We start from the raw sequence: 20981 nt of genomic DNA on the forward strand, positions 1-20981 counted from the left end.
CTGCTGCCACTTCTCTCCGTTTTATTGTGATGCTGCGTGCAACTCACTGATGAATGTCAGTCTCATGTTGCCACGGGCTCTTGAATCCAGTCCATTTCTGTGCGTCCCTTCAAATGGACGACGCCACCGATGAATCACAGGTGGGCGGGGTAGGGGGGGTAGGGGGGGGGTAGGGGGGGTAGGGGGGGTAGATCTATTTCTACTCTCACTCCATTGCGACTGAATGAATGTCATTAGTTATTTGATCTATTTAATTGCTGTATTTTAATTTTTCTCTGCAAACCTCACTCAGCTGGATTGGACAGAGTTAGGGGGGGGGGAACTGTGCAGAAATCTGAATTTTAAATATCAGGTGTTTCTCCGGGGAGGCAGACTTAAGCAGCGGTGAGAAAAAGGGAGATAGAAAGTGTGTCAAAGGAAGACTTCAGGGACAGAAGGAGTTACGCTAGTCTAGGTTGAAAAAGAAAGAGACGAGTGTGGCGGACTGATAAGCATTTATCCCTCTGAAATTCTCTCGCCGACTCCTTCTCTTTCCTGGAACCTCCCTCGTTCTAAAAACTGGAAATGGCCTAACGAGACCAACCACTGGGAATCATTACCCGATCCGAGGCCCGTGTGTGGACGCTGCACATCACGCAGCGAACATGCACGCTGGGATGATATCACGCCTCCCCGGAGCCTCAACTAGTGCAGCTCCTCGGTGCACTAGTGCAGCTCGCCGCTACTCCCTCCGTCAGAACCTCCTCAGGGGCTTTCTTCTGAATATATAAGGGCCAGCTCTGATACTGCATGACTCCGCTGAGTAGCATTCACTCGTGAGAGTTATTTATTAAACAAAACAGCTGCATTGTTTCCATATGCGTGGGTGATTTCCTTTTTTTTTTTATTTTTTTCCTTATCTCTTTCCTTATCTCTCTTAGCTTCTGGCCTGGGAACATGGTGGAGAAGCCGAGGTTGCCACGGTAACGGTGCGACCGAACTTCCAGGACAGCGTCCACGTGGGCTACTTGGCGGGTCTGAAGAAGTTCACCGAGTACTCCACGTCGGTGCTGTGCTTCACGACCCCCGGGGACGGCCCCCGCAGCCCGCCCAGAGCGCTGAGGACCCACGAGGACAGTGAGCAACTTTTCCTCCGCTATGTTTTTATCACTATCCCGTGGTGGCAAAAGCAGAAGCACCTCGCAGTCACACGTCCTACAGGCACCATCTATTATTCATGCAGAGCGCACTTATGGACAGGTGATGCTGACTAATTGGGACGTGGTTCCCCCTTAAATACGCTTTAAAACTCACTTGATTCACCTCACCTTCATATTCATCCAGTTCAATTTTTTTCTGATTTAATTGGAAACGTATTCAAAATCCAAATAGTCAAATGTAACGGGTGATCAGATCGTCTCCGGAGCGGCTCTCTCCCCCTCTGGCAACGCTCATTATGCTGGTTTGTCCCTCTAGCCCCCGGTGCTGTCGGTCACCTGAGTTTCACCGAGATCCTGGACACGTCGCTCAAAGTCAGCTGGAGCGAGCCCGGCGAGAAGAACGGCGTTCTCACAGGTATTTTCAGCACACTTGCACATTTTATTTGTGGACATGGAAGCGGTTGGTCTTTAGGAACTCTCAGCAGAGAGTTCCTAAAGACCAACCGCTTCCATGTCCCCGAGACAGGAGGCTCTGGAACTGGAACTGAGCTTGATTGACCTGGTTTATCGTGGGCCGCCCAGCAAACCCACACATTTTTGCTGTTTTGCTATTTGGATCATGCACATGGAACCACCAGACACCAAATACAGCTTTGTTGCAGTGAGACGACGCAGAAAATAATAAGTGCTTTCACATCATACTCCACAGCCCAAAACAAAACAAAACAAAGCCTTTTGTCTTCCATCTAAACAGGAAACCAGCACAAAGACGGCATGCCCAACACGCAGCACAAGTCCTTTGTACTGAATTAAGGCCATTTTCACAAGACAGTGAGATGATGCACAAAGATACTGTAGATCTCAAAGTGTCGTCCGTCTGAGGAAGCAGTCGTGTTAACGAAGCCTCCACTCGTAGCGGATGATAGGGAGACCACATGTGTCCCAATGTGTATTAAATCCCCACAATGAACATCCGTATACATGTTGTATGTCTTGTGTCTTGTATGTCCCCAGGAAGATTAGTCTTCACATGGCCAAGACTAATGGGGATCCTTATCAAATAAACAAATATAATGATATAATATATAATTCAGGCTGAACCGTGTGGAACCTAAGGAAACCCTAAAGGCTCATACATACATACATTTGATTTCCTCCGTTTTCCCGTGATAATGAGATAGTTTTCCTCCGTTTTCTCGTAATAACGAGGTCATTTTCCTCTGTTCTCTCATGATAACGAGATCATTTACCCCGTGATATCAAGATAATATCTCAGTTTTCTTTTGATAACAAGATCATTTCCCTCCATTTTTCTCGTAATGAGATAACTTCCCTCAGATTTCTTCTTCTTTTTTTTTTTTTTTTATGTTTCTATCCCCGATTTTTTTCCCCATTTTTCATAGCCCAGTGCTCCTACCTAAGTGACAGTCCTGGGCATTTCCATCCTCTACCAACCCCGGGAGTTTCTGCACTGAGCTCAGGTCTCCTCCTTAACCTGAGGATCAGCAGCATCTCTAAGGGAGCGTCCAGCCGCCCTGCAGAGGAAACTCATCTCTAAGGGAGGAAACTCATCTCTAAGGGAGGAAACTCATCTCTGAGGGAGGAAACTCATCTCTAAGGGAGGAAACTCATCTCTAAGGGAGGAAACTCATCTCTGAGGGAGGAAACTCATCTCTAAGGGAGGAAACTCATCTCTAAGGGAGGAAACTCATCTCTAATGGAGGAAACTCATCTCTAAGGGAGCGTCCAGCCGCCCTGCAGAGGAAACTCATCTCTAAGGGAGGAAACTCATCTCTAAGGGAGGAAACTCTTCTCTAAGGGAGCGTCCAGCCAGCCTGCGTAGGAAACTCATCTCTAAGGGAGGAAACTCATCTCTAAGGGAGGAAACTCATCTCTAAGGGAGCGTCCAGCCACCCTGCGGAGGAAACTCATCTCTAAGGGAGGAAACTCATCTCTAAGGGAGGAAACTCATCTCTAAGGGAGCGTCCAGCCAGCCTGCGTAGGAAACTCATCTCTAAGGGAGCGTCCAGCCAGCCTGCGTAGGAAACTCATCTCTAAGGGAGCGTCCAGCCGCCCTGCGGAGGAAACTCATCTCTAAGGGAGGAAACTCATCTCTAAGGGAGGAAACTCATCTCTAAGGGAGGAAACTCATCTCTAAGGGAGGAAACTCATCTCTAAGGGAGGAAACTCATCTCTAAGGGAGCGTCCAGCCGCCCTGCGGAGGAAACTCATCTCTAAGGGAGGAAACTCATCTCTAAGGGAGGAAACTCATCTCTAAGGGAGCGTCCAGCCGCCCTGCGGAGGAAACTCATCTCTAAGGGAGGAAACTCATCTCTAAGGGAGCGTCCAGCCACCCTGCGGAGGAAACTCATCTCGGCCGCTTGTATCCGCGATCTTGTCCTTTCGGTCACTACCCAAAGTTCATGACCATAGGTGAGGGTAGGGGCGTAGATTGACCGGTAAATCGAGAGCTTCGCCTTTCGACTCAGCTCCCTCTTCACCACGACGGTCCGGTACATCGACCGCATTACTGCGGACGCTGCACCGATCCGTCTGTCAATCTCACGCTCCATCGTTCCCTCACTCGTGAACAAGATCCCGAGATACTTGAACTCCTCCTGGAGGTGCTGATTCTCATCCCTGCCGCGTCGCACTCGGCCTCAAACCGCCCCAGCACATGCTGAAAGTCCCGGTCTGATGAAGCCAACAGGACAACATCATCTGCAAAAAGCAGAGATGAAATCCTGAGGTTCCCAAACCGGATCCCCTCCGGCCCCTGGCTGCGCCTAGAAATCCTGTCCATAAAAATGATGAACAGGACTGGTGACAAAGGGCAGCCCTGCCGGAGTCCAACATGCACTGGGAACAAGTCTGACTTACTGCCGGCAATGCGAACCAGACTCCTGCTCCGATCATACAGAGACCGGACAGCCCTAAGTAGAGGGCCCCGGACTCCATACTCATTCAGCACCCCCCACAGAATGGCACGAGGGACACGGTCAAATGCCTTCTCCAGATCCACAAAGCACATGTAGACTGGTTGGGCTAATTCCCATGAACCCTCATCACCCTGCGGAGGGTATAGAGCTGGTCCAGTGTTCCACGACCGGGACGAAAATTTGAGATCCCAAGAAAACAAAACCTACGAAGCCATAAGGAGTCATACGGAGGAAATACAATGTACCGTATTTTCGCGACCATATGGCGCACTGTGTGGAAAGGCGCACCCTCAGTTTTGTGTGTCATTTTTGGTTTTAAAACACACATACGGCGCACCGACCCAAAAGGCGCCGTCTACGGAGACGGAGCTGCACACACGCGCGCTGCAAAACACACACGCGCTAAAAATACAGCAGAAGCAAAACTTAGTTTGATATTTTATTTCACTTTTCACATCAATCAAACCCTTCAAAGGTTCATATTCTGTTTCTGCATTAAAGAATTTAAAAAAACCACCGGGTTGCTGCACATAAACCTGTCTCAGCCACTGATCATCTCCTCATCCATCCAGCCCTTTTCATTTCACTCTGGCTGGAAAAGTCTCTTTAGGGAACGCTTTTCTTTTAAAAATCCCGACCGCGGCGGTCCCGGGTCCCGCTCCCCGTTTGCTCCCTCGCGCTGGACCGGGTCCCGGGTCCCGGTCCGCCCCCCCCCCCGCGCTGGTCCCGCGGCGGACCGGGTCCCGGTCCGCCCCCACCACCCCCACCCCCCCCCCGCGCTGGTCCCGCGGCGGTCCCGGGACCCTCGCGCTGGACCCGCTCACACACACGCGCTGTCGGGGAGCCGGTACCGGGGTTTGTATCCGACAGGAGCTCCGTTAATTCATCTGCGCCAGTCCGAATTTCCAGACAGTCTCAGCCTCTTGATCATCATCATCCCTTCATCCAGCCCCCTCTTTTCATTCACCCTTATAATGACTCCGGCTGGAAACCTCTTATGCAAAGTCTTTCTTTTAAAAATCACCATAAGTTTCTGTCCATCAGCTGCGCCAGTCCAGCACCACATAGCCTACATGAGAATCTGTGTGTCGCGCCGCGAATACACACACGCGCATGTCGGGATCCGGTACCGGGTTTGTAACCGACAGATTTGGCTGCAAATCTCGGAAAGTGAAGCTGATCTGACCTGAGACAGACCCCAGAAATCTCTGCTCTTAAAGCGGCCGGGAACCAGGTCGATCGGACCCGCTTGGGGAACCAGGAAGTCGGGCTGCAGCAGCGACCATCACCGCGCTGCTGCAGCCGCTGCTTTAACCGGGGAATGTGGACGGTTCCGACCGGCCGGCGCTGCAGAACACTCACACTCAAGTGTGCTTATTTAAATAGAGCGGAGCAAAACTTAGTTTGATTGTATTTTATTTCACTTTACACATCAAGCAAATCCTTAAAAGTCTTCATCATCTGTTTCGCATTAAACAGCTCAGTGGATGGTCTCATTCATCTTCACCCGCCCCCTTCTCTTTTTACCTTCTCATGGTGGCCGACCTGACATTACCGTAATTCAGGTAATAGACACGGCGCACCGTTTCTTAAGGCGCCCGGCACATTTAAAAAAAAAAAAAAAAAAAAAAGTTGCGCCTTATGGTCGCGAAAATACGGTATGTATGTGTGACCCTTAAGGAATTATGTATGGAATCATGAAAGTAAATGAATAAATGAGCAATTGGTGGCTGCTCGCCCCTGATCATCCTAGCTGGCTACATTTGCCCGACCACACCTGTGGGTTTGAGTTAATGTTTTTAAATCATGATATGTTGATGAAAACATTGTTTACCGCTCCAACCTTTTTTTGTTGAATAAAGGACTGTTTGCAGTTTAGAAATTTATTATGCATAAACATATGTTTTTCCCCAACAAGAATGAGTAAATATTGCATATGTTGTCTCATAATCAATTGTGAAATGAGTCGAAAAAAAAATTTATATTTCATTTAACCAGTCCACGAATTTACATCCAAAATGTTCCAAAATAGTTATTTCTGTTCCAGCGTGCATTACGTTCTTAACCTCCTTCTGGGCCGGCTTCTCATAAAGGACAAATGCTAAACAGCCATATTAATATTTACAAAGCTCGGGATTTAACAGTGTACAGTTAAGTATTTTTCCAGGACATTTAAATGGGCTGCACACTCCCAGAAGACAAACACTGACATGCCACGTGAGATTACTGATTTGGCAAGAAATGCTGCTTAATGCTTTATGCAATCACATGAAAAGAGCTGCTGGCCAAGGAGCAAATTACATTAACTTTGAGAGGGTGAGCGTGCGCGTGAGCGAGCGAGCGCGTGTTTGTCTGCATGTGTCTGGGGGAGTGAGTACAGGATGTGTAAGTGCAGGCTATAATCACGGCCTGATTAAATTTGCTATATTCAATTTTTGATGAAGTTAATTTAATATTGCTGCTCGCTCTCCCCAAAGCACGGAGCTGAAAGTCGCCGCTGCTGTGAGAGTGCTGTCCAATCTTCCTCCGAGAGGATTCTGGCCGTTAACTCATCTCTGCCGCCTCGCAGGTTATCGCATTTCGTGGGAGGAGTTCAACCGCACGAACACCAGGGTCACGCACTACCTGCCGAATGTCACGTTGGAGTACCGGGTCACGGGGCTCACCGCCCTCACCACCTACACCATCGAGGTGGCGGGGATGACCTCCAAGGGCCAGGGCCTGCTCTCCTCCTCCACCATCTCCTCCGGGGTCCCGCCAGGTCAGTCCCCAGCCGTCTGCACCATTACCACCTGCAAAGTGCCCCGAGGTGGAACCATATCTTCTGTTTTACAAATCATCAAACTCACAGTACATGAAAAAGAAGCAAAAATGGGAAAAGGGCCCTCAGAAATATTCAGATAAATTGGGAAGGGTGGTTGCAAGTACGCTCAGATGAATCTGTATATCAGCATTTAATAACGATTGATCTGTAATAGTCTCCAGAATTCAACACGCTGCATGTTCCAGGATCTGTGGCATCATTATAACGCTAAAACTCCCGTCAAGAGGAGGATTGTTAGGAGGATTCATTGCAATTGCCGGTTTATGGCTTCCAGTCCCGGTGCCGTCCTACGCTCTTGGTGAATTGGAAGGTTTTTTCATTTCTTTGGACCCTTTTCCTCTTGGTGTTTTATTTGAAAACAAGATAGTTAGCTGTAATGTAGCCTAGGCACCCACTTAATATTGTCAAGCTTCACGAAAGTCCTGCACACAACTCATATAGTCAGCGGCAGACTTCACAATTCCTTTTTTTTGCCAGGTTTAAGCAGCTAAACAACTTGTCAACCCCCTCCAGACCTGAGGCCCGGCTCAGGAAAGCCTGATAAAAGCTGAGGGTTTCCTGGAAAACGTTCCATTAAAAACTTATATTCATCAGCCTCTGAAGAAGCCAGATACGGGACAGAAATCCTTCGGCTTATAGCTTGAGCCGTAAACGTTGCACTGATTTTTTTCCATATTTTATTTTTTAAAGAATTGTTCATGTGTCTGGAAATGGTGGATGCATGCTCTGGTTGCGTCAGGCCTGGAAAAGAAAGGCAGGCGTAGATTGCATCAGGTCTGAACGGTGTAAACTGAAAGCTCTTGCAGCTCCGGCCTGCAGTCTGAAGCTGCTTCAATCATGATCGCTGCAACTATTCATTTCCGCTGATTTCTGTGATTAATAAAGTATTTTTGAATTTGAACCATTCTGGTTGAAGATTTTTTTAGATTCAAAGGAGGTTGTATTTTCTTCATGCTCAATATGCACTGTATATACTTTATTCCACCCAAAGGGACATAATGGCGTCTTTCACTCAACCGAAATCTGATTTTCCTCTTTTAACACCTCATCAACAGATTGTAAGGATATTTAGCTCTCCAGCTTTTGAAGCTTGTCTAGAGTGACGATGACGTGCTCTAAAACTGAGACTGTGCTATTTATAGCACCTACAACGACTAATATCAGGAAGAAATATCACATTGCAGAATAAAATGTCATGCATACACGTACTTGTACAGAGAGAGGAATCATTCACAAGCAGGAAACAGGGAAGACGGTTGCCAGTCTTCCAGGGGTGGATGTTCCAGCAAGATCCCCCCAGATCATTCAATGTTGTGAGAAATGTCAACGCAGAGCTTGATCTCAGGCAGTGCAGGCCTCAGCCGGCATGTTAAACGTTACGGTTTGTGACAGCAGAGTGGGAAGAACCCTCTGAAAGGTAGAAGCCAGATAAAACGGGGAGATGGAGCAGGGAAATGGATCCAATCACACCTACAAGAAGGGCTGAGAAAGAGCAGACTGGAGGTGTGGCAGTAATCGAGCCAGAGATCAGACCTGAGCCTGACTGAGAGGGGGTCACGTTAAGAGGGCTGTGCATTAGACCTCTGGGATTTACTTTAGCCAGATTTGCACGGTACTGACCTCTCTCACAAAGAAGCCTTAATAGAAGGGAACTTGGTGGATGATCTCCCTCATCCGGCACCAAAGCATGAAAAAGGCTCCTTGCTGAGTCATCTCTGACGCTCATCACACCCCGTATCATCCGTGTTAACCTTCTGAAACTGTTAATCACTTCACATCCCAGCAGCAGCCATCCAGGGAGGATGACCTGTTGGAAGTAACGATGCAGCATAGATGATCATCAGCAGCGTTAATCAAGCTCCTGATATACACCACGTTTATTTACACACAGAATAATGATGTTGTTCACCTGTGCTGCTGTTTATCAGAGCTTGTGTTTACTCACTTTTAAGATCTGTCCAGGGCCAGATATGATGGTGTTTCTTCCATACTTGGCGGTGTGTTCCTGCACCTATTTGTCCCCGTAATTAATATCTACCCAGTTCAATTTATTCGTAAGATCGAAGCCAGAACTGTGAGTTTGTTCCGGTTTTTTCCACCTGTCCTGCAGATTAACTGCGTGGCGTTGAACTGGGTGAGCACACTCTGTTTTCTGGCGCCAGACGCAAAGAGACGCGAGTCCAGTCATCTCATTTGGGACACAACCAAGAAATAAAAGAAGACAAAATGCGCATATCTGCCCCAGCATCCACAGAATGATAGCTCCCACAAGGGCTTTAAGGACAATTAGTGTCTAATGATTTCATATTTGCAAACTCTTGAAACCAGAACACAATGCCTGCACCAATTACCGGAGCCTGCATTCAGAGCGAGTGCATCTGTGGAACCTGTGATTTGACAGGCTGTGATATAAAGAACAGGCATCAGCGCGGCGGTTATCGTCCCCGGAACGGCAATTACTGCTGTTGTATGTGCGTAAAGAAACCGCCTATTTGCTTACAACGTCGCTGTTGTGGTTGAGCTAACAGCAGCCACAGTGATCGGTCATGCAATAATTCTGAAGGTGGTACTTTCACGAGACATATAATCTGCATTTCATTAGGGCCGTATGCGCTTGCATCTGATCAGTCGAGCAGAAATAAAAAAGAGCTTTGTATGCACACAGGAGTGATTGTATCTTGTTGGTATCAGGCCGCTTCGCGTACGCCACCGTTTGCGACTAATGTCTTCCATTAGGATTCATGTAAACTTTGTGATTTGGAATTTCAATATGGCATTGTTGGTTTAATGTTTCTCAAGGGCAGGCCATGAATATGAAAAAGGAATTAGTTTTTGCACTGAAATGATTTCATTCACACCTGCAGGGGCACACGCAAAGACAAAACTTTATAATCTTACTCCAGAAATGAATTTGAGACTTTCCCCTTGCAGGATTATCGCTCAGAAATCCCTTCTCCCGGTTTATTCAGCTCCAGTGTAAAAGGATAACTGCGGGGTAATTGGCTTTCTTGACAATTTTATATTCGATCTCGCGTTTGTGAATGACTTTTGTAAAAGCCTTCTGTTGAAGTCTGAAGCACAAAAGAAGATGTCTCTGTGTGCAGTATCTGTGTGTCCACAAGGGGGCGCTGATGTTGATGGATTTTCTCTACGAGTCCATAAAGCACAACGTTCCTGTCTGAGAGGCAGGAATAAAAAACCAGTCCCACAGGAATGTCAGATATTAGCTTCCAGTGTGATCTTGTTGTCCCTGTTTCTCTCTCTTCACAGAGCTTCCTGGTCCTCCTACAAACATTGCAATTACCAACATCGGCCCACGTTCCGTCATCCTGCAGTTCAAGCCCGGCTATGACGGCAAGACGTCCATCTCCCGCTGGGTGGTGGAGGCCCAGGTAGGCCAGTCTTATCAGAGCTGAAGTTAAAGCCTGTGTCAAAGCTGATTCCTGCTGCATTGCTGTTGGGGGGATCATCATATTTAATAATAATAACTTTATTAAAGGTATTGTGACATCATTTTTAACATGCTTTTAACACTATTAAAAGTCTTGGCCAACATCCCTCAAATGTGTCTAAAAGAGTGTAACAAGAAAAACTTCACTCTAGTACTCCATTCCTGGCTTTTTATTACAGTGTTTTTTTGCGCAGTGAAAAACGGGTCCTTTTTCCCCTTTCCTGTCAATCATTGCTCCGCTCCTCCTCCAAACCTCCTCCAACCAACCGCTACACACTCCTGCCGTCTTCACACACACGCGCGCACACCGACCACAAACACCGACACACAGCCCAGACAGGGCGACTACAGCCCGGGGATGAAGTCCAACCGGGACCAGAGGACCGGGACCGCAGCTCCCCGCGAGCAATACGTTCACAGCGGCGTCGGAGAGTTAAAGCCGAGTTCCATTTGTCCTCGGAAGTCGGAATTTCCCAGTTCCCAGTCGGAATTTTCAACTGGAACGCCCCTCGAAGTGGGATCTCCTACTGGTAAAGTGGGAGAATCTTCACCACCCCCGAGTTCCCAGTTCCTAGTTCCGATTTCCGAGGTAAATGGAACGCGGCATTAAGCCGGGAGCGACAGGCGAAGCATGCACGGAAAAGCAGCACGGCGAAGCAGACAGTCCACAGCAAACAATCATAAAAATAAAGGCATGCAAGCAGCACTGTCCCCTTATCTTAAGTCCAGTCAGTGGCCGCGGGTCTTCTTAGCAGTTCTCCTCCGGTGATTAGAACAGAAGAGGCTCTAAACTGCTCCGTGTTAAGCCTGATTTATGGTTCCGCGTTAAATCGACGCAGATCCTACACCGTAGGGTTCAGCGTACGGTGCGCGTCGCCGCGTAACCCTACGCCGTAGGCTCTGCGTCGGTGTAACGCGGAACCATAAATCAGCCTTTATGGTGCGCTGGAGAGGAGAGGAGGCAGGGAGCTGGGTGGAGGGGGCGGTGATTTAGCGGGCCCTGACGTCACGGCCCGCCACCAAACCAGGTGCGCCGTTTTTGCACAGTTATGCGGAAAATCCCAGAAAGCACACAATACACTGAATGTTAAAAGTTTGTTGTTTTTTGGGTGTAATTGATGTCAAGACACCCACCAAAACACAAAAAATCAAGAAAAATGTGTTTTTCATGTCACAATACCTTTAATAAAGCGCTTTTCAAAACAAGTCACAAAGTGCTTTACATGCAATTAAAAACAGGAAACAAACAATTAGTACAATATTAAGACAAAATTGAGAGATAATAAAAACAGACAAATAATACAGTCAGTTAAACGCAAGTCTAAAATAGTGAGTTTTTAAAAGTGACTTAAAAGAACACAGTGTGTTAGCTACCCTGATCTCCTCCGGCAGGTCGTTCCATAAGCGAGGGGCTAGAACAGAAAAGGCCCGGTCAGTGTTGTGCATGAACGCGTTCATTTTCATTTCTGTGAGAACGTTGAACTGAACGCAACATATTTACACATAAAGAACTTGAACGTGAACTTGTTCATTCTGCAGATCATGAACTGGAACTTGAACTGTTCAGATTATGTGAGTTGCAGCATCACTGTTTAGGTCCAATTATTACGGAATAATCCTTCTTATTTCACCAGTGGGCGGCGCGCACATTTAAAATGCTCGACGAGCCCGGTGCAGTCTTTACGAATGTAGGCTGATTTATGGTTCCGCGTTACACCAACGCGGACCTACGGCGTAGGGTACGCGGCGTGCGGACCGTATGGTTCGCGTCGCCGCGTACCCTACGCCGTAGTCTTCGCCGTTTAACGCAGAACCATAAATCAGCCTTGACGGGTGAAGAGAGACGTTGCAGACGCAGCGTCAGCGAGCCGTCAGATGATGATCCGCTTATCATTATCTGCGGGAATTTTACACATCGTCTCCCAAAGAGTCTGACGGTAGAAATCTAACCTTTCTGTGCAAATTCTGTCCACCTGCGCTGAGAAAACAAGTCTGAGCGTCTGCCTCGTCAACTTCAAATTTGAAACGTCATGTGGAGTTAAAGCATCCGCCCAGTGTGAGGAAATATCTGCGAGTCCTTAACAATCAAAAAAGTTCCCAGAAAGACCAAGAGGTCTGATTTCCCAGTAACAGTTAGACAAATTGATAATGCACTACAATGTTGGAGATTTACAGCCTCTGAATAAAGTTGAAACGCCACTAGGACAATACATGATTGTATTCAGCAGGGATCTCCAACCCTGTCCTGCATGTTTTACATGTTTCCTTGCATCATCACACGTGATTTTAATTAATGGCGGTCATCAGCTTGTCATCCAGGTCTGCACAAGTCTGTTAATGACAGTCATTTATATCAGGGAGCTGAAGCAGGAAACATCTAAAACATGCAGGACAGGGTCCTGAGGACCAGGGCTGAAGACCACTGGTATACGGTGAACAGTTTTAGGATAGGGGGGCGTTTCATTCGTACTTCTCACCTAAAAATATTGAAATGAACTGAATTTGAACTAGTTCAAAATGAAAATGGTGAACTATGAACGTGAACAGTTCATTTTTAAACTATGTGAACTGAACTTTGAACTAGTTCATGAGAAGTATGAACTTGCACACCACTGGGCCCGGTCACCCTTGGTCTTTAAGTTAGACCAGGGAATGGCCAGGAATGAGCCACCAGAGGATCTCAGGGTGAGGTCAAAGGTCAGCTATGGAATCAGGAGCTAGCCCCATACCAGCCTTAAAAGTAATCATTAAAATGTTAAAATCCACTCTAAAACGGACTGGGAGCCAGTGAAGGGACTTTAAAATGTGTGTGATATGTTCTCTCCTGTTGGACCGGGTAATGAGTCTGGCTGCTGCATTTTGAATAAATGTAGTTTATTTAGATTTTGCTGAGTGAGGCATGTAAAAAGTGAATTGCAGTAATCTAACCGGGGTCTCTAGGTTTTTAGATGAAAGAAATTACCTGATTTTTGATATTTTTCTAAGTTGGAAGAAGCATGATTGGACAATTTCAGCACAGACTCGCTGGACTTCTCCGGATGGAGCGGTTTTCCAGAACTGTCCTGCTCACTGTGTTTGTCCTCTGTCCCGGCTCAAGGTGGGGGCAGTGGGAGAAAACGAGGACTGGATGATCGTCCACCGGGTTTCCAACGAACCGGAAGCTCGCTCCCTGGAGGTGCCGGGTCTCAACCCGTTCACCTTCTACAGGTACTTCACTTCCCTGCTCTCCACCCACACTTTTTTATATTCCACTCATTCAGGGCCAAAGAATTACAGCTCTGATTTGACATTATCCCGGGGCAAACGGGAGAGGATGATTAGGCTTTGCAGTTACACCAAATATGTAAAAGCCTCTTTTTAAAAAGCCTGGAACATGGCTTAACTGGACAAATTAAAATAACTATTAATATTTTGATGGGAGTCCTTGCAAGCCTGGAGACTGGAAATCATGGAAATGACAGAATAATTGGATTCCTACTTAGTTAAGGTCCATTAATATTCCACTTGGTTCTAATGGTGCTCATGACTACGTTTTACCCCGTGCTGAACTGGGGGTATTTGCTCTGGGAAGACTTCTCTTTCTGAAGGAGCCGGGTAATGATGCCCACCTGGGGAAAGGTGTCCCCCTCTCGGCTGAATGTAATGAAGGAGTTTTTATTTGTGAGGAAGAAAGCCCTGCCATGGTTTCAGACCTGTTCGGTTTGCAGAACTCTCCGGAGGCATTCTTTTAACTTCTCCATTTACTATCTATAATTACATCCAGGATTCGGCCCATAAATGTGCTGTACTTCCCAAGCATTACATTCACTCTTAAATACTAGTCAATTAAAACTGAGAGACTCCACGTGTTCATTTCAGGACTGTGACTTGTTCTTATAAAGGTTTTGAAATAAAAACAGGAGTGTTCACCTGAATTTTCACCAAACAGGCCACTGGACGTATGACATCCTTCCAGACCCGCTAGTTTGGTCTTCTAATGATGTCGTCATGGACTTTAAAGGGGACCTATTCTAAAACAGGTTTTTTCTTGCTTTAACATATATAAAGTGGTCTCCCCTCAGCAACTCAGAGAAGGAGGAAACAACCAGATTCTGCAGTGTCTGTACAGCCGCCCGGATGAGCCGCCCAGTGTCATGTGGATCTACGAGCCTGTCGTTACGTAACGACGGGAGCAATGTGTGAAATACGGTGGCCAACGAGGGCCAAACGCACTGCAACGGCCTAATGCGTCTCAGTTAAGGAAAACGGCTTCAAGTGCAGAAACGATTCAAATTCACAAACTCAAAACGAGGTACAAAAAGAGGAACGTGGTGCAAATGAAAAAACGTGCTGCAAAAAACAAAGACAAATGCAGCATCATCAAACGCTGCAAATAGAGAAACGATGCAAAGCACAAAACGATGTGTGCGTTTGGCCCTTGTCGGCCACCGTAGTGAAACCACTAACAACTAACTCCACCGGCCGGAGCTTCCGCCATTTTTTCGTATCGGTGTAGCGCGTCATTCAGGCAGCCAATCAGCACAGAGCCTCATTATCATAGCCCCGCCCACTCAGAATCCTGCATAGATAATGAGGTTAGAGAATGGGAAGATAAAGACATGGTTTAGAGGCTGAATTTCTAATTTATTTAGCAAAAACAATCAAAAGCTTGTTTTTAAGACATTCAAGGCCTGTTTAAAATAGGTATTAGATCCATAATAGGTCTCCTTTAAAATGTAACATACTCAGTTGAGCCTGTAGGATTTAAGACACAGCTTTTAGGTATTTCTCTGAGCATTGCACAATCTACCTTGGGGTATATTTCCTAGGAAGTCGACTTCAGGGACTTCCAATCTTTTAGAAATATTTTATAACCCTTTTGAGAGAAGACCATCGCTTATGTCTTTCCCTCTTAGCATTGTGTTAACACATACCTGAATGCTTCACACCAGTAAACTACCCAAACATCTACTTCTGTAGAAGTCTGCAGTAAGGGGGTACTTAGGGTTTCCTACATGATTTAATTTTCCTTTTATTTGGGGTTTCATTTGATAAATACTGGTGCATATGTTGTTGTATTTATGTGATATTAAGATCCACTATGATCAGATGACTTTATTATGTTTTTGCATAAAAATATGAGATTAAAAGAAACCTCTGCACACGACTGTAGATCATTATCGTACTGTAACTCAAACCCAGGAATACTTTCCTTTGATTACACCAACTTCATATTTAGCTTGTACAAACAAGACAAATAACAATTAAGACGAAGATGCACGTCTAGATTTCAGCTAATTTATCCCCGGAGCTTCCCTTACGTTTGTTTTCTTTAACGCCAGCACAACTTTTGTTGGGCTTGCCTGATTTGAAGAGTATTCTCCAGTGTGTGTAAGATCTTTATCCGTATGCGAGCTGCTCGTTTTCAATGATCTCGTTCAAAATGGCCAATTAACACTTTGCTGAGCCGGTCCCTGCAGACCCACATCGCCGCACTTCTCGTCACGCCGGCGTCGGTGCAGCAACTTTACATTTCTCATGTTACATATTCAGGCTGCAGCACAAGTCAGCACATTCACGCTGGAGTCAGTACTTTGATCTTGTTGGCTCTTGTGCTGTGAGCCTCATGCCAGCAACTTGCTTGGCAAAGCATTTCTGCAAAGATGAATTTTTAACTATGTTTTTGTTTGGTTTGGTTTCCTCAGGTTCCGCATGCGTCAGGTGAACATCGTGGGCACCAGTCCTCCCAGCCAGCCCTCCAGGAAGATCCAGACGCTGCCAGCTCCTCCGGACATGGCCCCGGCTAACGTCACGCTCCGCACGGCCAGCGAGACTAGCCTGTGGCTGCGCTGGGTGGTGAGTGGAACCTTCCTCTGCTGTGCAAACCATCTCTAAAAACCGCCTTCTTCCTCGTTAATCCTGAGTTATGGTTCTGCGTCAAATCGACGCCGTGCCTATGCCGTCACCGTGACGCCGTCACCGTGACGCCGTCACCGTGACCCTTCGGACTTCTCCGTCACTCCATTTCTCCGCGGTGCAGTACCCCCCACGACCGCTAGGTCACGATCTTTTCCTGAATGGTTTATCCGACTTTTTCCAGTCACAGTGAATCAAAGAGATAAGGACAACTATTGTGCAAAAAAACAAAACAGAAAAAAATCACACATACACGAAGAAAAGAGCACTGAAAGTTCACGACTGCTTCAAACCGGAAACCGGAAATGCGTTGCTCCCAAGCGAACCAATCACAGCCCTCTGGTCTGCGTTTGGTCTGCGTCGCCTCGACGAGTAGTTCCAATTTTTGGGAGGTGACGTTGGGAGGTGACGTCAGTGACGGCGTGTGGTACGTGTCGACCGTACCCTACGCCGTAGACACGGCGTGGTTTTGACGCAGAACCATAACTCAGCCTTCACAAGAGCACGGCCTACGTGGATCACGGCCTGCAGGGTTTGATCCTCTCTCTCTGCGTGTGCAGCCTCTGCCCGAGTGGGAGTACAACGGGAACCCGGAGCAGGTGAGCTACCGGGTCCAGTACTCCCGCGTGGGCTCCCAGGCCCGCGGGCTGACCCACGTCATCGCCGACCGCCTGGAGAGGGAGTTCACCATCGAGGACCTGGAGGAGTGGACGGAGTACGAGGTCCGGGTCCAGGCCGTCAACAGCATCGGGGCGGGACCCTGGAGCCAGCCGGTCCGGGGCAGAACCCGGGAGTCTGGTGAGTGGAGGGCCCGGCCCATCCGTCCAACAGAACCGCCTCGTTAGAGGAAGTACCAGAACCACCGTGAGAGCGGCTGGCAGCTCGGCTGTTCTGGAGAGGAGCACCGTTTACACATTTCAGTCATAAGAGGTCAAAGCTAAATATTACAGCTTGTTGCTTTCTTTTAATTGTACGTAGGGCAACTTAGCTTACCAAATCTGCTAAAACAGGTGATGAACTGGGAGTAGTTGGAATGAGCCGTGTTGAGCAAACACACATCGCCCACATCACCGTGTCCTCTCATGTAATGCTGGTTTCCTTCTGTGTAAATCCCACACTAAAGTATGATTTAAAAATGTTCTGCACAAACCTCAATTTAACACATATCACAACTTTATCTGAGTACTTTTTTCTGTTGAAATTAAAACTTAATTCTCATGAAAACTGCTTTTTTTTTCTTTCTTTAAAGCTGCTCTATGTAGCAGTAGCACTTCTCACCACATGGGGGCGCCCAACCCAGCTGTGACATTTGTGATGCTATTTTACATACAATGATACATTTGAATGGTATTTGTGACTATCATTACCATATTTGTGAAAGAACAACAACATGACAGTTGACATGTACAGTGGAATATAATGGAATTCATTTTGATTAATTTATTTCACACACCGCCGGTATAGTGAAACTGCAAAAGGCTCATTAATGAGCAACACTGATTCTTAAATAGGAAATAAACTCTGCATGAAAAAATAACAATTATAATCAGTGGAGAGAAAAAAAATGACAGCAAAAAAAAAAAAAAAACACCATCAAAATACAAACTTGTCATATAGGATTTCTCACCATTTAAGCAGAACTTAATATTTGTATTTTTTTTTGCCCTGCCTCAATCACGGGCCCCTAGAATCCGTCCCCTTTCCCCCCCCTTTACCCCGTGCTGTGTCACTTGTATCGTGGTTCATACATCCGTGCACTTGAACCCCCAAGGTTCTCACAGACGGTTCTGGGGTTTATCATATGAATCACTTAAAGATCTACAGGTCTATCACTCCCTGACCTATCGTAAATATGTGTCTTTTATATTTTCTGAAGTTCTGGACATATTCAAATAAAATACTCACCAGTTCTGAGAACCTATTCCTATAAACCCAATAAATCTCAACAGATTCAAGAGAAACAGTTTATCCATGAGCAACTCACACACTCTTCTGTGTGTGGACTGGGTGTGCGTTTGGCTTGTTTGTTGTATACTTTGTTTAAAAAACAACCATGTTTCCAGGAGTTTGCTAGTCTCTTGAACACCGTTTATATAGTTTGAAACCTGATATTTTTCACTTCACAGAATAATCAGTAATAAATTCAAAAATGGAAGAATAAGTCTTTAGTCGCCAACGCCCCCCCACTCACATGCAGTTTCCCACTTGGAGAGCTGATTTCTGTACACTAGCAATGAAATGATACGTTCTGGTGTTAAGGAGCTGCCCTTTAAATCCCTTTGCATCTATAATGGCAATAGAGACTTTATATTAAATTCTGTCTATGTTCCAAATCATGTTCCTATGTACTTGATATTTTGAATGGATGTGAGCGTTCAGTGATATTTCTGTCATTCCGAGGTTTATCCTGGTAGCCTTGATATCTTTCTCTTGCATGTCTCACTTGAATTCTATAATATTGTGACTATTTTTCTCATAAAATTACATATGGGTTATTTTTTTCTCCTCACACAACAACTAAACTATGACTCATAAGAAAGTAAGATAAACATTGCATTCTCAGGATGAATAAAATATGGCATTGCTCTGCCAGATAAAAAAAAGAAAAATCTCAGTAATGTTATTTCCTTCTGTTAGAGTCACATTCCCACAAAAAAGCTTTGCCAGCTTAACCACAAATGAAAGCATCCGTATTTCTAAACTGCACCGCAGCCTCATTATTAGCAGTAAAACAGTAAAACACCTGCAGTTCGTAGGTTGCTTTGTGTTCCTACTTCCCCTCTTTTACAGCCCACCTCCATTCAGGGGAAGTCTGCTTTTCCTTCACGGCTTCTGCTTTAATATTCCCCACCAAACACTGGCTTGAGCAGATTGGAAGAACGTTAGGAAATTGAGAACACATGGACTCCAATGTGGAATTCATGCGTCCTTTTTTCCCCCACAAGCTCGAGCAAATTCTCAAAATCAGGCATTTTGTCTGCTCGAGCAAAAGAGCAACAGACCTCAAGTATATGCAAGTTTGAGCACAAGCAGATTCCTCATACCTCAAACATATCTATATATCTCCTTGAAAGGTGCACGTAAGCATAGGGACAACAACAAACCATTCAGACGTGACATTTCCAGCTCTGCATTCTTTATCCTGCAGTTCCCTCCAGTGGACCCACCAACGTGTCGGCCTTCGCCACCACCTCCAGCAGCATCCTGGTGCGCTGGTTCGAGGTCCCAGAGCCGGACAGGAACGGTCTTATTCTCGGCTACAAGGTGTGTCCTTTTCTTTAAACTCTCGCCCTTCTTGCTTGCACGCTTACAGTTAGTCCAAAATGCGGCTGCTCGCCTTTTAACAGGAACCCGCTAGCGAGATCACATCACCCCCGTTCTGGCCTCCCTTCACTGGCTCCCTGTCTCTTTTAGAATTCATTTTAAAATACTATTGTTTGTTTTTAAGTCATTAAATGGGTTGGCACCAAAGTACATCTCAGACCTCCTACATTTGTACACTCCCTCTAGGTCTTTGAGGTTTCTACTCAGTCACGTCTTGTCGTTCCCAAAACCAGGCAAAAAACCAGGGGCGACCGAGCCTTTTCAGCAATAGCCCCTAAACTCTGGAACGAGCTTCCTCCCCACATCAAAATAACCCCACACTAGAAATGTTTAAGTCTCGTCTTAATACTTATTTTTATTCTTTGGCTTTTAATCCAGCATGAGAGTTGTGTGGTCTCTGTCCTGTCTTTTATGTTTATGAATCACTGGTTGTTTCTGTCTGGTGTGTTTTTATTTTGTGCTTTTATGTGCTCTTATCTATTTTACTCTGTTTTTAGTTTTTACTATTTTAATTATGTCTTGCTTTACTCATTGTGCAGCACTTTGGTAACCTTGTTGTTTTTAAAAATGTGCTATATAAATAAAGTGGATTGGATTGGATTGTTTCTCCTGTAACGTTTGTCCGTCTGCTGTCCGGAGCAGGTGGCGTACAAGGAGAAGGACTCGGACAGGGCCGTGCGTTTCTGGACGGTGGAGGGGAACGCCACCCACAGTGTCCAGCTGACGGCTCTGGGGAAGTACGTCCTCTACGAGATCCAGGTTCTGGCCTTCACACGGGTGGGAGACGGGCGGCCCAGTTCTCCACACATCCTGGAGAGGACTTTGGACGATGGTAGGGAACACAGTGGACTCAAGCTAGAGTGCTGCAAAAGTTAGCCCCCTCTTTTAATAAATTTTTTTTTTAATAAATAATAAATAATAAAAATTGTGATCTTGACATATTAGAATAAATATTTTTTATTGTGTTTAGTCGCTCAAAATACGTATATATGTCTATGGCTGCGAGACCTGTTGCAGCTCAATATTGATCCATATATAAGGCACTGGATTATAAGGCGTATGGTCAGCTTTTGAAAAAATTGAAGGCTTTTAGGTGCGGAAAATACGGTACCCCCAAAAACTGACAAAGACATGTCAATGAAGGCCATCACTTATGTCTTTCCCTCTTGGCAGTGTGTGTTGACCCACACCAGAAAGCTGCCAGAACGTTTGCTTTTATGGAGGTCTGCATGACTTCTCCTGATCAGTGCATGGAGGGCTAACAGCCCCCGCCTGCAGCCCACCCTCCTAACTTCTACGACATCATGTTAAACACAGAACAAATTTAGGCTTGAAAGAGGTGGTACAACTTTTGCACGTGACACTTTTCCTCTAAATATACATGTGTTTTGTTTATGAAGATCTGGAAG

At 46.1% G+C, this 20981-nt stretch overlaps 1 protein-coding gene across 1 annotated transcript in view; it reads left to right on the plus strand.

The window, feature by feature from the left end:
* The window catches only part of sdk2b (sidekick cell adhesion molecule 2b), a 457224-nt gene that overhangs the window by 391059 nt on the left and 45184 nt on the right, over nucleotides 1-20981 (plus strand). Inside the window, exons 19-27 of the mRNA XM_061707744.1 lie at nucleotides 921-1116; nucleotides 1456-1554; nucleotides 6648-6839; nucleotides 10173-10294; nucleotides 13451-13560; nucleotides 16038-16188; nucleotides 16809-17046; nucleotides 19397-19512; nucleotides 20215-20404. Coding sequence (XP_061563728.1) covers nucleotides 921-1116; nucleotides 1456-1554; nucleotides 6648-6839; nucleotides 10173-10294; nucleotides 13451-13560; nucleotides 16038-16188; nucleotides 16809-17046; nucleotides 19397-19512; nucleotides 20215-20404 — 1414 coding nt within the window. The remainder of the gene's footprint in view (nucleotides 1-920; nucleotides 1117-1455; nucleotides 1555-6647; nucleotides 6840-10172; nucleotides 10295-13450; nucleotides 13561-16037; nucleotides 16189-16808; nucleotides 17047-19396; nucleotides 19513-20214; nucleotides 20405-20981) is intronic.

This window comes from Cololabis saira, chromosome 19, assembly GCF_033807715.1.
Source record: "Cololabis saira isolate AMF1-May2022 chromosome 19, fColSai1.1, whole genome shotgun sequence".
Lineage (NCBI taxonomy): Eukaryota > Metazoa > Chordata > Actinopteri > Beloniformes > Belonidae > Cololabis > Cololabis saira.